This window comes from Pristiophorus japonicus, chromosome 11 (genome assembly GCF_044704955.1).
Source record: "Pristiophorus japonicus isolate sPriJap1 chromosome 11, sPriJap1.hap1, whole genome shotgun sequence".
In the NCBI taxonomy this organism is placed as follows: Eukaryota; Metazoa; Chordata; class Chondrichthyes; family Pristiophoridae; genus Pristiophorus; species Pristiophorus japonicus.
The window spans coordinates 195,035,743-195,049,996 of NC_091987.1; the positions used below are offsets into that span (position 1 = coordinate 195,035,743).

The 14,254-nt window shown below is 40.4% G+C and overlaps 1 protein-coding gene across 1 annotated transcript in view; it reads left to right on the forward strand.

Moving 5' to 3' along the window:
• Positions 1-13,172, forward strand: part of LOC139276422 (vacuolar protein sorting-associated protein 26B-like) — a 34,453-nt gene extending 21,281 nt beyond the window's left edge. Inside the window, exons 4-6 of the mRNA XM_070894388.1 lie at positions 3,158-3,333; positions 5,234-5,376; positions 9,497-13,172. Coding sequence (XP_070750489.1) covers positions 3,158-3,333; positions 5,234-5,376; positions 9,497-9,634 — 457 coding nt within the window. The 3' untranslated portion in view covers positions 9,635-13,172. The remainder of the gene's footprint in view (positions 1-3,157; positions 3,334-5,233; positions 5,377-9,496) is intronic.
• Positions 13,173-14,254: the final 1,082 nt, after the last annotated feature.

The window sequence follows — 14,254 nt, forward strand, 5'->3', positions numbered from 1 at the left end:
CCTAACGCTATTGTGGGTGCGTCATCAGCACAAGGACTGCAGCAGGTCTAGAAGAGGGCCCACCGCCATCTTCTTGGGGGTGGGCAATAAAAATGCAGCATTGTCAGCGCCACCCACATAGGTGGGATTTGTGAGCATCACAGGGAGTGTTCTGTACAAAACGTCTGCTCCATGGTGTGCCTGACATGCAGTTCCAAAGCATAAAAGAGTGATGCAGTTCAGTAGAATATACTTCCCATTAAATGTCAATTCATGTTGTATACTTAGTGAAATTTGTATGCAATTAAATTTTCTTCCCTTCTAAATGGGCAGGTTTAATTATGTCTACTTCAAAATATGCCATGGTTTTAACATTTTGTTACATGGAACATAATTTTGCTAGTTGCTGGATAGATATTACAGCGCTTTAACATATGGTCAACGAGATTTTTTCATTTTCAATGTCTTGATGAAGTGAAGCAGCTTACTATGGTCCGCTGCTTTGGAGCTTGCATTGATAATTGGTTCACGTTGTAGCCTTTAATATTTGATTTTGCTTTCACATCTTTTAAATGCATTCTTTTTGGGGTAAGTAAAAGTCAGTTTTAAAAATGCATGTGTGTATGAGATACTGTATTGTAGCAATGCTCAACTTCCGTGTATTTCACACGTTAGAATTCACAAGGACTTTAGGCATTAGATCTCTCACATGAAATGCTCATTGTATTGGTACTGGTGTAATATTCTGTTTATTCTTTAGACTTTGCTGTTACTGCAATTTCTTTAAATTCCTCGAACATTAAAATTTGCAAAATGTTCCTTTTTAGTAGACCAGTGTTGGTGACTCCCATACAATGATGCAGTATGAGATAAGAACATAAGAAATAGGAACAGAAGTAGGCCATATGGCCCCTCGAGCCTGCTCTGCTATTCAATAAGATCTTGGCTGATCTGATCATAGACTCAGCTCCACTTTCCCGCCCGCTCCCCATAACTCCTTATCCCCTTGTCATTTAAGAAACTGTCTATTTCTGTCTTAAATTTATTCAATGTACCAGCTTCCACAGCTCTCTGAGGCAGCGAATTCCACAGATTTACAACCCTCTGAGAGAAGAAATTTCTCTTCATCTCTGTTTTAAATGGGCGGCCCCTTATTCTAAGATCATGCCCTCTAGTTCTAGTCTCCCCCATCATGGAAACATCCTCTCTGCATCCACCTTGTCAAGCCCCCTCATAATCTTATAGGTTCGATAAGATCACCTCTCATTCTTCTGAATTCCAATTAGTAGAGGCCCAACCTACTCAACCTTTCCTCATAATTCAACCCCCTCATCCCCGGAATCAACCTAGTGAACCTTCTCCGAACTGCCTCCAAAGCAAGTATATCCATGCACGCAGTTTGGCCTCACTAATACCTTATATAGCTGTAGTAAGACTTCCCTGCTTTTATACTCCATCCCTTTTGCAATAAAGGCCAAGATACCATTGGCCTTCCTGATCACGCTGTACCTGCATACTATCCTTTTGTGTTTCATGCACAAGTACCCCCAGGTTCCGCTGTACTGCGGCACTTTGCAATCTTTATCTATTTAAATAATAACTTGCTCTTTGATTTTTTTTCTGCCAAAGTGCATGACCTCACACTTTCCAAAATTCTACTCCATCTGCCAAATTTTTGCCCACTCACTTAGCCTGTCTATGTCCTTTTGCAGATTTTTTGTGTCCTCCTCACACATTGCTTTTCCTCCCATCTTTGTATCGTCGGCAAACTTGGCTACGTTACACTCAGTCCCTTCCTCCACGTCGTTAATATAGATTGTAAATAGTTGGGGCCCCAGCACTGATCCCAGCGGCACCCCACTAGTTACTGGTTGCCAACCAGAGAATGAACCATTTATCCCGACTCTTTGTTCTGCTCTCCCATTAGATGCTGAGTGTTCTCATGACATCGCTGGAGTGCTGCCCATGGTTGCAATGGTTAGTTAATCATTTCGCACGTGTGCAATTAATCTTTAGTTTCACTCGTGTGAAATATCAAAGTGAGGGACTGTCCATAGATTGAAATATATGGTATGGTATAGAGATACCTGTATGATGAAAACACAAACTTCAGCATAGCTGGTAAGAGGTAATCCGTAGCTACATTTTATCATGTTTATGCTGGATCTTCTCTCTTGGGTGCTTTCGAACACCTTATATTGGAATGCTTTGTTTGTCTTCGTATGTTAGTCCATGGTTTTGTATTTGGCCATTGCTAGACAGGTTCATTTTAAAACAATGTCCATTTGGATATTCCTACTTCTCGGGGAGTCTCCCTTTAATTCTTTGAAGACTGCAAGTAAATAATGACCTTAAATCTTTTCAAGGTCCACTGAGAAAATCAAACCCACGTTTCGTTTCACTGCAGTATAAAATGTCTGATCAAGATTAATTCTATAAGCTTAAAACCACATGAAGAAGAAAGCAACTTTATAAATAAGCATTTGTTCATTGATTTGGCCTAATTAGAGGTGTGTGTGTATCCCCAGATGTATCTTAGCTTTCCGTGTAATCCATGTCTGCAGACCTCCTCTGTAGAGATTTGTATTTCAGCAGTTGAACAGTGACTGACAATGGAGATGTTCGTCCAGCAGTAAAGGCTGGATTTCAACAAAGGTCCCAAAGGTGACAGGCTAGTGTTTAGTCTACTGCACCATCCAGCCCCATTTTAAAGGCATAAAAATGCAAGTTTTCAAAGGCATAATTATGTCATTGATTAACCATTTTGTGAATTTAAAAGTGTAACGAGATTCCACTTCTGAAGACAGTGGTACGAATGAATCAAAAGATATTATTTGGGTGTTTGCACTTTTCTAATTCTGTTTTATAAGTGCACATGACATCTTATCCGGTATGTTGTGGGCGAAATTATGTGTGTATTCTGATAGCTGAGAGATCTTGCATTGCTCTAAATGTTAAACTGTTGAGAATTGTAGCAACACTTCTGTGCCGCCTTGTTTGACATTTTGGTTCAGAGAATAATGCTTGAAAATTGATGCATTTCTTTGTCTTTTACAGTATATTTTTCGATAAAATTCTCGTGCAAAAGTGGAGGAAGGAAATCCAGTACTCTGAAGGGTTATGCCATAAAAGCAGCGATGTCTGAGTGTCCAAGTCCTGATGTCTCTTGTAATTCTAGGTACCATTTGAAGGATGTAATTGTGGGAAAGATCTATTTCTTATTGGTTCGAATCAAGATCAAGCATATGGAGATTGACATCATAAAAAGAGAAACTACAGGAACTGGACCAAATGTGTTTCATGAAAATGACACGATAGCAAAGTACGAAATAATGGATGGAGCCCCAGTCCGAGGTGTGTAATGAAGCTCTTAAGCAAAACCTTATTTTTATTTTCTTCACTTTTTAAAAAGCAGAGCAGTGAAACTTATCTTTCTGGCCATCTCACTTTAGCAGCCATGCCTTCTTTGCTCCTGCTACGAACGTGTAGACTAGAGATCAAATGTGATGGTTTTTGGTCGGCACAGCTTAGCACACATTATATGAGTCAATGCTGAGAAATATGCAAAGACAAATGAAAATTACTCATTTAAAAATGTTGAGGGTTCCTTTTTTTTGTATCACTTTTTTAGTATTTATTAAGTTTAGCATTTTCCTTTCAATCCGTATTATGTCTTCCGTATGACAGCCGGGATGTTGTCAGGGCCTGTATCCAGTGCACTCAGCCATTTCTTGATATCATGTAGAGTGAATCGAATTGGCTGAAAACTGGCTCCTGTGCCAGTGGGAACCTCAGTAGAGGCCGATATCGATCATCCATTCGGCACTTTTGGCTAAAGATGTTGGGCTGCGTGAACTTGGCTTGAATATGTTGAACTTGCATGCTGGGCTCTGCCATCATTAAGGATAAGGATATTCATGGAGCCTCCTCCTCCCGTTAGTTGTTTAATTGTCTACGACTGGATGTGGCAGGACTGCAGAACTTTGATCTGATCCATTGATTGCAGGATCGCTTAGCTCTGTTTAGAGCATGCTGCTTCCACTGCTTAACATGCATGTAGTCCTGTGTTACCGTTTCCCCGGGTTGGTATCTCATTTTAGGTACGCCTGGTGCTGCTCCGGGAATGCTCTTATGCACTCCTCATTGAACCAGGGTTGGCCCCCTGGCTTGATAATGGTAGAACTCGTGTTCCCTGGTTTATTAGTCCAGTAACATAATGACTACACTATTGTAGTCTGGAATCATTCTTGTCACTGCTCTGATTTCTCTTCAATGCACCAATGCCCTTTTGAAGGTTGGATGCCCAAATCAATACATAAAATTTTAAATATGATCCATGCAAGATCAATAATTGCTCATTTTGACTTTGAGAGCTGCAAAAAAATGCTTTTGTTTGTTACAATAGTTATTTATTCATGAACTGGCAACAGCGATGTTGCAAAGTGGTAGTGGAAACAAAATCAGTTGTAAATGGATATTGCGAGATGGCTGTGGGTAACTGCATTAAATAATATGTGCTGAGCTGTACAGACCACAAATTTATCAAGTTTGATCTCTACACTGAAATATCCCATTTGAATTGGGATGGAGAGTGAGGATTTACAGTTGGCCTTTGTGCTCCAAGCTAAGAGAGAAACCAGGCAGGATTCCTCCACCACTAAATGCTACCCACTAATCTCAGCTGGAAGTGTGGATATCGGGAACGAACAGCATTTACTCTTCAGATTCTCTGATAAAGAATGGGCACTTGGATGAAGTGCAGGTGGACCAGCACTGTTCATGGAACTGTACCCAGCATTAATCACCAACTTGAGAAAATTTGTACTGTAGCTCCTGATCTCTGTTCAGCACCTCCTCATGATGGCACTTCTGAATTCACTAAGCACTGGCAGATGGATATGTCGCGATCAGTTGAAAAGGAATGGGCTTGTGGGATGAAATATCCTTTATAAATTAAACCCACATCCTCCCACTTTGTGGCACACTGGAGCTTTGAATCACTTAGAATGTTCCTGTGATACTGATGCAACCAAGTGTGGTATTACTATTTTGTATCAAACAGCATAGAGCGTTGTGATTGGCATTCTTGCCAGTTAAACAAGTAACAGTCTGCAGTCGTATCACCTTGGATCAGAACCAGAAAAGCTGCATTGCAATAGTACTGAGGACCACGGCTGACGTTGCTCCTGCTGCTGCCTCTGTTTACTACACTGTAAAAGGAAAATATGTCACTATTTTTAATCTCTTTCTTTAGGCGAGTCCATTCCTATCAGGCTTTTTCTGGCTGGATATGAGTTGACTCCAACTATGAGAGATATCAACAAGAAGTTCTCTGTACGGTACTACCTCAATCTCGTTCTTATTGATGAGGAGGAAAGGAGATACTTCAAACAGCAGGTAAGTAGTAGTTAATGTCATTATTGAATGATGAACAAGAACGTGTGTTTTAACTTCTACCCCAGCTATTGGCATACCCAAGTTACATTGGCAAGCATTGCGGAATTAACCCATAATTTGAGTCTGGCTTGCCACTGTAAAAGAAAAGGTTTTACATACTCTGAAGAGGTGAGTTTCCAAAGGTGAAGGGCTATTACACTTCATCTCGTCAGTCACAGCAGCGGTAGTGACTGATGTGCAACGGTCACCACACGTTAAAAAAAATTCACGCACAGGCATCTTCCACCCCCTCAACTGGAGTTCAGGACTGGAAAATCGGGTCCTTCATTGAAATGTCTGTGAACTCTCGTGGAAGCAAGTCATCCTTGTTCGAGGGACCGCCTATGATGAGTTTGAAAACCTGACCATCACTAGACAAACTCTTTGAAAGTGTTCTATATCCTCCACGGGGAGTGCTCACAATGGTTTTAGAAAGCAAATGGAATGTTGGCCTTCATAGCGAGGGGATTTGAATACAGGGGCAGGGAGGTGTTGCTACAGTTGTACAGGGCCTTGGTGAGGCCACACCTGGAGTATTGTGTGCAGTTTTGGTCTCCTAACTTGAGGAAGGACATTCTTGCTATTGAGGGAGTGCAGCGAAGATTCACCAGACTGATTCCCGGGATGATGGGACTGACCTATCAAGAAAGACTGGATCAACTGGGCTTGTATTCACTGGAGTTCAGAAGAATGAGAGGGGACCTCATGGAAACGTTTAAAATTCTGACGGGTTTAGACAGGTTAGATGCAGGAAGAATGTTCCCAATGTTGGGGAAGTCCAGAACCAGGGGTCACAGTCTGAGGATAAGGGGTAAGCCATTTAGGACCGAGATGAGGAGAAACTTCTTCACCCACAGAGTGGTGAACCTGTGGAATTCTCTACCACAGAAAGTAGTTGAGGCCAATTCACTAAATATATTCAAAAGGGAGTTAGATGAAGTCCTTACTACTCGGGGGATCAAGGGTTATGGCGAGAAAGCAGGAAGGGGGTACTGAAGTTTCATGTTCAGCCATGAACTCATTGAATGGCGGTGCAGGCTAGAAGGGCTGAATGGCCTGCTCCTGCACCTATTTTCTATGTTTCTATGTTTGCACTTTGTGTTTCTTCTACAAGTTGAAGCTGTTTTGGAGGCATGTGAATTAAAAAAAAATAATAATCTGCACATGTGCAAGATGTTATAGCATGTATGCTCACAGTTTTTAAAACATTCCTCCCCCCAAATTGATTTCTCACACAGTTAAACTTGTAAATCCAACTAAAATCAGTACAATGCTTGCACCTTAGAGGTACAGCAGAAAGGGCTTGTCATTAAAACAGAACAACATCCATGTTTCTTCGTTGTCATTTCAGCTTCCTGCTGCTAAACTACTTTGAATTATAAAGGAACTTTAAGACCATTCTACTGTAAGTGTAATATTTGATTTAGATTCAGACAAGTCTGAGCATCAGAATGGATACAGCTCTACTTAATAATAAATTCATACTGCATTTACCAATACAACATCCAGTTCTGGATGAGCAGAAATTTTCTCCAATTGAATATTGGGAAGCCCGAAGCCATTGCGTCCCTGCCACAAACTCCGTTCCCTAGTCACTGACTCCTCCCTCTCCCCAATTTCTGTCTGAGGCTGAACCACACTGTTTGCAATCTTGGTGTCTTATTTGACCCTGAAATTACCTTTCGCCCACATATCCGCAGCATAACTTGGATCACCTATTTCCACCTCAGTAACATTGCCCGTCTCCGCCTTTGCCTTAGCTCATCCACTGCTGAAGCCCTCATCCATGCCTTCCTTACCTCTAGACTTGACTATTTCAACGCACTCCTGGCTGGCCTCCACATTCTACCCTACGTAAACTAGAGGTGATCTAAAATACGGCTCCCTGTGTCTTAACTCTCACCAAGTCCTGCTCACCCATCACCCCTGTGCTCGCTGACCTACATTGGCTCCTGGTTAAGCAACACCTCAGTTTCAAAATTCTGATCCTTATTTTCAAATCCCTCCTTGGCCTCGCCCCTCCCTTTCTCTGTAATCTCCTCCAGCCACCACCCCCACCCCCCCACCGAGATTTCTGCCCTCCTCTAATTCTGCCCTCTTGAGCATCCTTGATTATAATTGCCCATCATTTGTGGCCGTGCCTTCTGTTGCCTAAGCCCCAAGCTCTTGAGCTCCCTGCCTAAACCTCTCTGCCTCTCTACCTTTCCACCATCAAGATTCTCCTTAAAACATACCTCTTTAACCAAACTTTTGGTTCCCTGTGCTAATTTCTACCTGTGCGGCTCGGTGTCAAATTTTTTATCTCATAATACTCCTGCAAAGTTCCACTGGGATTTTTCACTACATTAAAGGCACTAAATAAATACAAATTGTTGTTGTATTACAATGCTAATTTGTTGATATTAACAGCTAATAAGCTTCTGACACAGTCCAAAATTAACATGCTGCTGAAAATATAAATTGACCCACTTCTAAACCAATGTTCCACTGTACAGGATCTCTACATTCTTAAATAGGTTAAGGCTAAGAAAAAAAACATAGTTCACTGCCTTTTAGAATTGGCCTAAATTATTTGTGTGGTTTAAAATAGGGGTTTATGTTGCATCTGTGTTGTAGAACCACTCCCTTAAGTGGTTATACAAGACTGGTTGTAGCTCCAGGCCTCTGAGAAACATACCTTTGGGACAACTGTAGCAAACAGATCCATTTTGAAACGGCTTTGGCAAGCTGAATTATTTTATGGCTTCTGTTCGAGACTGCTTGCCAGATGTAGCTACTATCATCTGGTAGATGCCAGTGACTTTGTAGCTTCTGTCGACAACAAAGCCAACAGAATTACTGTGCCATCTGCTTACACAGAGGCGCCTCTGTAAACCAAATGCAAGCCACAGACTGCATTGCGAATGGAGAATGTCGTGGTATGGCCATTTTCATATTTTTCTCATAAAACGGAACTGGAGATGATGCTGAAACCATTGGGAGTCTTCACATATTGCCATTGGACAGATTATGTGCTTGGTTTAGAAATCAGTTTGTAATCATTGCAAATTTATCAATTATTTCTCTTGTGTTTTGAATTCCACCAAAGATCCTGCTCCATTGCGACCTTACAGAATTATTTTGCAAAGTATGTATCTATTTTAACAAGAAAAGGGCATAAAAAGCTTATACCCATCAGACAACAAATTTCATGCACCACCCTCACTGATCACTAATGATGCTAATTCCTGGAGGAGACCCATTCTGCCAGACTCTCTAAGGCAATAAAGCAAGTTTCAGTGACACTGGTTACCCATGACTCATCAAATGACTCATAACTAACCACCTCCTTTCTCTTCCACGGTCTCCTGAGTGCGCTGTTCCACTCTATCTTCTTGAAGTTGTATCTCAATTGTATATTCACCCTTTTTTGCCTAATTTCTCTCTGATCTAGAGCTTGAAGTCTCTCTGCGATCCAGTTTATCTGTTTCCTATAAGAAGTTAAATATCTTAAGATCATCGCTAAACAGTCATTTTCCCCCATTGTAAATAACTTCTACTACCTTTTAGTCATTCCTCAGATCGCATCTGCGCAACCCCATGTATCAACGTAATTATCCTTAGCATGTCCTCCAACACTATGTCCCCTCAGTGGTATGATGTCAAGAACAGTACATAGGAGCCAGACAGACCACTACTGTGAACTAGAATTCTGTGAAAAGCATTTTGTAATGTAGCTACCAAACAGAGGCTTCTTCATTAGTCTGAATCTAAATCAAACATTACAAGCTGGCTATCTCAGCAGCACATGATGCAGGACATTTGACAACACAATTTCATTTGAGTAAACATGATTTTGTTTTCTCCTTTGTTTAATGAAGCTTCTGCTAAGTTGACTGGGATGTATTTTGGGGAAAACAATACTGTACAGAGAAATCTGTGCCTCTATTTTTAATATCAGTGACAGCTTGTTCTTGTGTGTGTGAATGTTCTCCAATAAGTCTTTTTTCCTTGAAGCAAAGCATTATTTTAACATAAAGAAATTTTGGTGATAGAAATCTGCTTGTGTGCTTGATGTTACCTGCCCAATATCTCTTTACAGGAAATCACTTTGTGGCGGAAAGGGGATATAGTTCGAAAGAGTATGTCCCACCAGGCAGCCATTGCATCACAGCGTTACGAAGGATCGGCAAATACTGAAAACAAACCTTCGATTCAAAATCAGGATGCAGATAACTAGCCCACTTTTCTATCAAAGGCTTGGCAGCTTGATTAACAACATAACCTACAAAAAAAAATCGATGGAAAAGAAAGTGTGTGTTTCAAGATGATCCAATTCCCTTCAGAAGACTTCTTCGGTACAAGAGAAGATAAGACTGAAATTTAAACGGCAGCCTTTGTGTTTTAACCGAGTTAATCCAGAGTTTTTATTTTACGTTTTAAAGACACGCGGTGGAGCATACAGTACCAAGCAAAGTTTAACGAGTCAAGAGTCCTGGTTCCGTTATTGTATGGCTCCTCAGGCGTAGGCAGTTTTTGGCCTATCAGGAAGAGCACCTGAATCCAATACCGGTTTATCAGCTTATCAACCAGTCTTTTCTATATATTAAAAAACTAGCCATTTCCTTTGAAAAGTTTTAACATCTGGTTAATCCTATTTTGATCGGACATTGAGTATCTGCCTACCTACCCCAAATTGCACTGAATTCTGAACTACACTCCACATCTCAAATTCAGCCATTATTACCCACCCTAGTGCATTTGATATAATCGCGCTTTAAATTGAAATATCTGAACGTTTCCATCATTGATGCATGAAATATCATTGATGGGTTTTCCACACATTTTTCAAAAAAATCCAGATGTATCTGTTCTCTTAACTTGCTTGTGCATTTGAAAGATGGGGATGTGCTTTGTGTAAAAATTACATGAATAGAAATTCCTACATTTCTTAAGCATAAGAAAATCAGAGTACATCTTATATTGAAACTAGTTTCAACCACTAATGGATTCATGTGCTTTTTCCCAGAATAATGTGATGTAGACATAAGATTCCAATGATATAAAAATGCTAGTTTAAGTAATTTCAGTACATCCATTTTCCTCTGTAGAAATCATGATCAAATTCTAACGTTCCATATCATGATCTAATTTTAACATTCCAATGTGCCATTCCTATTCAGCAGACATTTCACTCCAAGCCAGAGACGTTTAGCAAAATCTGTGTGTGATGTATTTGTCAAGATATAAATGTGAGATATGGGTAGGCTCAAAGAAGCAGGAATGCTGTAATAAGGAGAGTTTCACCTAAGAAATAACGTCCCTTTTTACACCAAGGCAAGTGCTTTTATTGTTTGTAGTAAATAGCGGGCTCTATTTTTAAACCGGGATTACACGAGGAACTGCAATTTAAAGCTGCAATATATTGGCGTTCAAAATCTTAAAATGTGTGGTCTGTATTTGAAATAGTAGCTTGTAATCCTTTTTCATTTAATGTAACCATTTTTGAATCAGCTAAAATAGTTACAGATGGGAAAGATGGAAACTGTTTCCAACCACATCAAACAATCTGAAGTAATGACAACCATGACTTTCTACTCTCCACTTTGAATTATAGTGATTTTATTTGAAGTTGCACTTAAGTGTGTCTTTGAGTATCATTATCAACTACTTTAAAATCTTCCTAGGTGGTCTAAAAGAGCATGTAGCCCCGCAGAGCATATCTTCAGGGACAGATGATCTGTAGCCATGCACTCTCGGAAAAATTATGCAGTATTAATGATTGCTACGGGGTACTCATTCTTAAATCCAAAATAGTAATTGATTTTATAAATAACATACTTTATTTTTGTTCGTAGCTATATCTAGTTTAATATGTGATGGTGTTTTGTTCCATTTGTGTTTCCATTCTTTCCTTAATGAAAGGACCTTTTAGAATCATGAAAGCTTGTGGAAAATAAAAATGTTCTAATAATCATAAATAATAGGTACTACATTAATTCCCATTAGGCTTCCAAATCGTAACAAGTTGTTCTTCTAATCTGTCACAAGGTGCAACCATCATGATCACTGCTAGTTGTCAGATTAGGAGGTCCACTAATTCTCCGCTACGTTGCTCAATGAACGTTGCTAACCATCTCTGCCCAGAAGAAGTGAAATGAGCAACGTGCCACCCCACACAAAGAGTCACTTGGCAACTGAAAGTGTGCAGGATGGCAGGCTCGGCAACAAGATTCCTGTATTGATTCCTAAATACAGAGCCACTTTGATGGGAAAGTCCATCATTTAGGTTGGAGCCAAGGTTTTGGGAAAGGAATTTGGCTATTGGCTAGGATTTAGATATTTTTGGGGGAGGGAGGAACAATGATACCTTAAACGCTGTAATATCTGTCACTGCAGCAGATGCAAGAGCCTTTGTACGGGGGAAAAATATGCTTTACATTCTTCTTGTAGTATACTGCAGCTTTAAACATGTGTAATTGCTTTGCTAGACAAAATCCCTTGCATGTTCAATGTCAGTCTGTCTAGTAATATAGAACTCATAAGTTTGTCTTCGAACGTTTGTTTGTAAACTGAATTACAAACCAGTGGCTTTGCCTTAATGTAAGGGTGTAATTTGAAATGGAAAATATTTGAATGTATGCCTGTCGGTAATGAAATATCTGCCAGAAAAGTCTTTCCGTATTTTTAAAATCTCCATACATTCTCTGATAACAAAAGAAACAATTATTGTGGGTTTGTTTTGTTCTGAAGTCTAAATTATACTAGTTTACCAACCTGGTAGACATGCTCTGTTTCACCATTAACAGCAGAAGACGAACTGACTTACTTCAATATTTCAGTTATAACTGATTGTTCAGTTAGTTGTACATGCCACAACTGTCACCCTGCTTTTGTTGCATCGATTAACATAACATAAGAAATAGGAACAGGAGTAGGCCATATGGCCTCTCGAGCCTGCTCCGCCATTCAATAAGATCATGGCTGATCTGATCATGGCTGGTCTGATCATGGACTCAGCTCCACTTCCCCACCTGCTCCCCATAACCCCTTATCGTTTAAGAAACTGTCTATTTCTGTCTTAAATTTATTCAGTGTCCCAGCTTCCACAGCTCTTTGATTCTAAGATTATGCCCCCTAGTTCTAGTCTCCCCTATTAATGGAAACATCCTCTCTGCATCCACCTTGTCAAGCCCCCTTAAGACTTGATGTAACTTCAATTTAAAACTATAATCCAATTTATTACTAACAGTTTGAATTCTGGATATAAATTCTGAAATCTTATGGTTTCTTGCCTGAAATGCTATATTTTCTCATCATGGACTGCTGAAAGTCTGGGAAGCTATCTCGAAAGGGCTCCAATTAAGCACGTCCAATTGGACAAACTTTTGCAAACCTAAGTTATTTTTCTTTTTTGAGTGAATGATGGATTATTCCTAGATTGAAATTTTCTTTTACAAATTTTTATTAAAATGGTCTGTTTCATAATTCACTTGTGATAATGAAGATGGCAGTCACCAGTATAGGATTACATTTGGCCAGGACATTGAATCTTGAAAGTATCAGCTGCACTTGACCCATGAGGCCAGTAGCACAAAGCCCCATGTGCACCAGGTGCAAATGGCCAGAGGCTTAGCATCATTGGTGTTCAGATCATCGTCATCATAGGCAGTCCCTCGGAATCGAGGAAGACTTGCTTCCACTCCTGAAGTGAGTTCTTTGGTGGCTGAATATTCCAATATGAGAGCCACAGACTCTCACAGATGGGACAGATGGTCGTTGAGGGAATGGGTGGGTGGGACTGGTTTGCCGTACGCTTTCCACTGTCTGCGCTTGATCTCTGCATGCTCTTGGCATTGAGACTCGAGGTGCTCAGCGCCCTCTCGGATGCACTTCCTCCACTTAGGGGTGGTCTTGGGCCAGGGACTCCCAAGTGTCAGTGGGGATGTTGCACTTTATCAGGGAGGCTTTGAGGCTGTCCTTGTAGCGTTTCCGCTGTCCAACTTTGGCTCGTTTGCCGTGAAGGAGCTCCGAGTAGAGCACTTGCTTTGGGAGTCTTGTGTCTGGCATGCAGACTACGAGGCCTGCCCAGCAGAGCTGATCATGTGTGGTCAGTGCCCAGCATTGAAGCACTGACCACGCTCGATCAGCTCCATGTTCAGATACCCACCACATGGCCTCCTTTTAAAGGAGCTCTGGGGAGGAAATAGCAATTGCACATTCCATGTAAGGGGAGGAGAGGCAGGTGGAATTTAACTGAAGCCCTCACTGCTTTTGTTATGTTATTATTCCAACATACAGCATTTTGTTGAGCAAAAATATAGGCCTGGGTACGTTGTTATATTTTGTTTTCAATTGCGATGTGGACAATTCTAATGCACAAACCAACCAAGAAAGTTTTTAAGTGAGAACCTGCTCTTAAGGCAATCTCATTGTAATCAGTCAGTGTATTCTTCAGTTTCTCTTGTTTCTTTTGCGACTGTTGTATGTGGAGATACTGCTCTCTAGGAAGCTTTTGTGCTTTGAAATTAACTTTCAAGAAGTACGCTACAAAGGTACCAACATTTGGACATTGAGACACTATCGGACACAATAACACTTGTTGAAACAAATTATAAAATGCCTTGATAATCTTAGTGGTAGACAATATTAATATTGTAATTTTGCCTGGATAGTTTTACTTTAAATATCCAGGTAAGCGATGCCTTGTTTTAACTCCATTTGCGATACTGCTATCTTAGTTTTGTGGTTTACAAAAAAATTTAAGAGGAGAAAGGCAGAATGTATTATGAGTTTAAGTACTGAGATTTTTCTATTATGAGGAACAGTAAATATGTATTGCGACACGGAAAAGTTATTT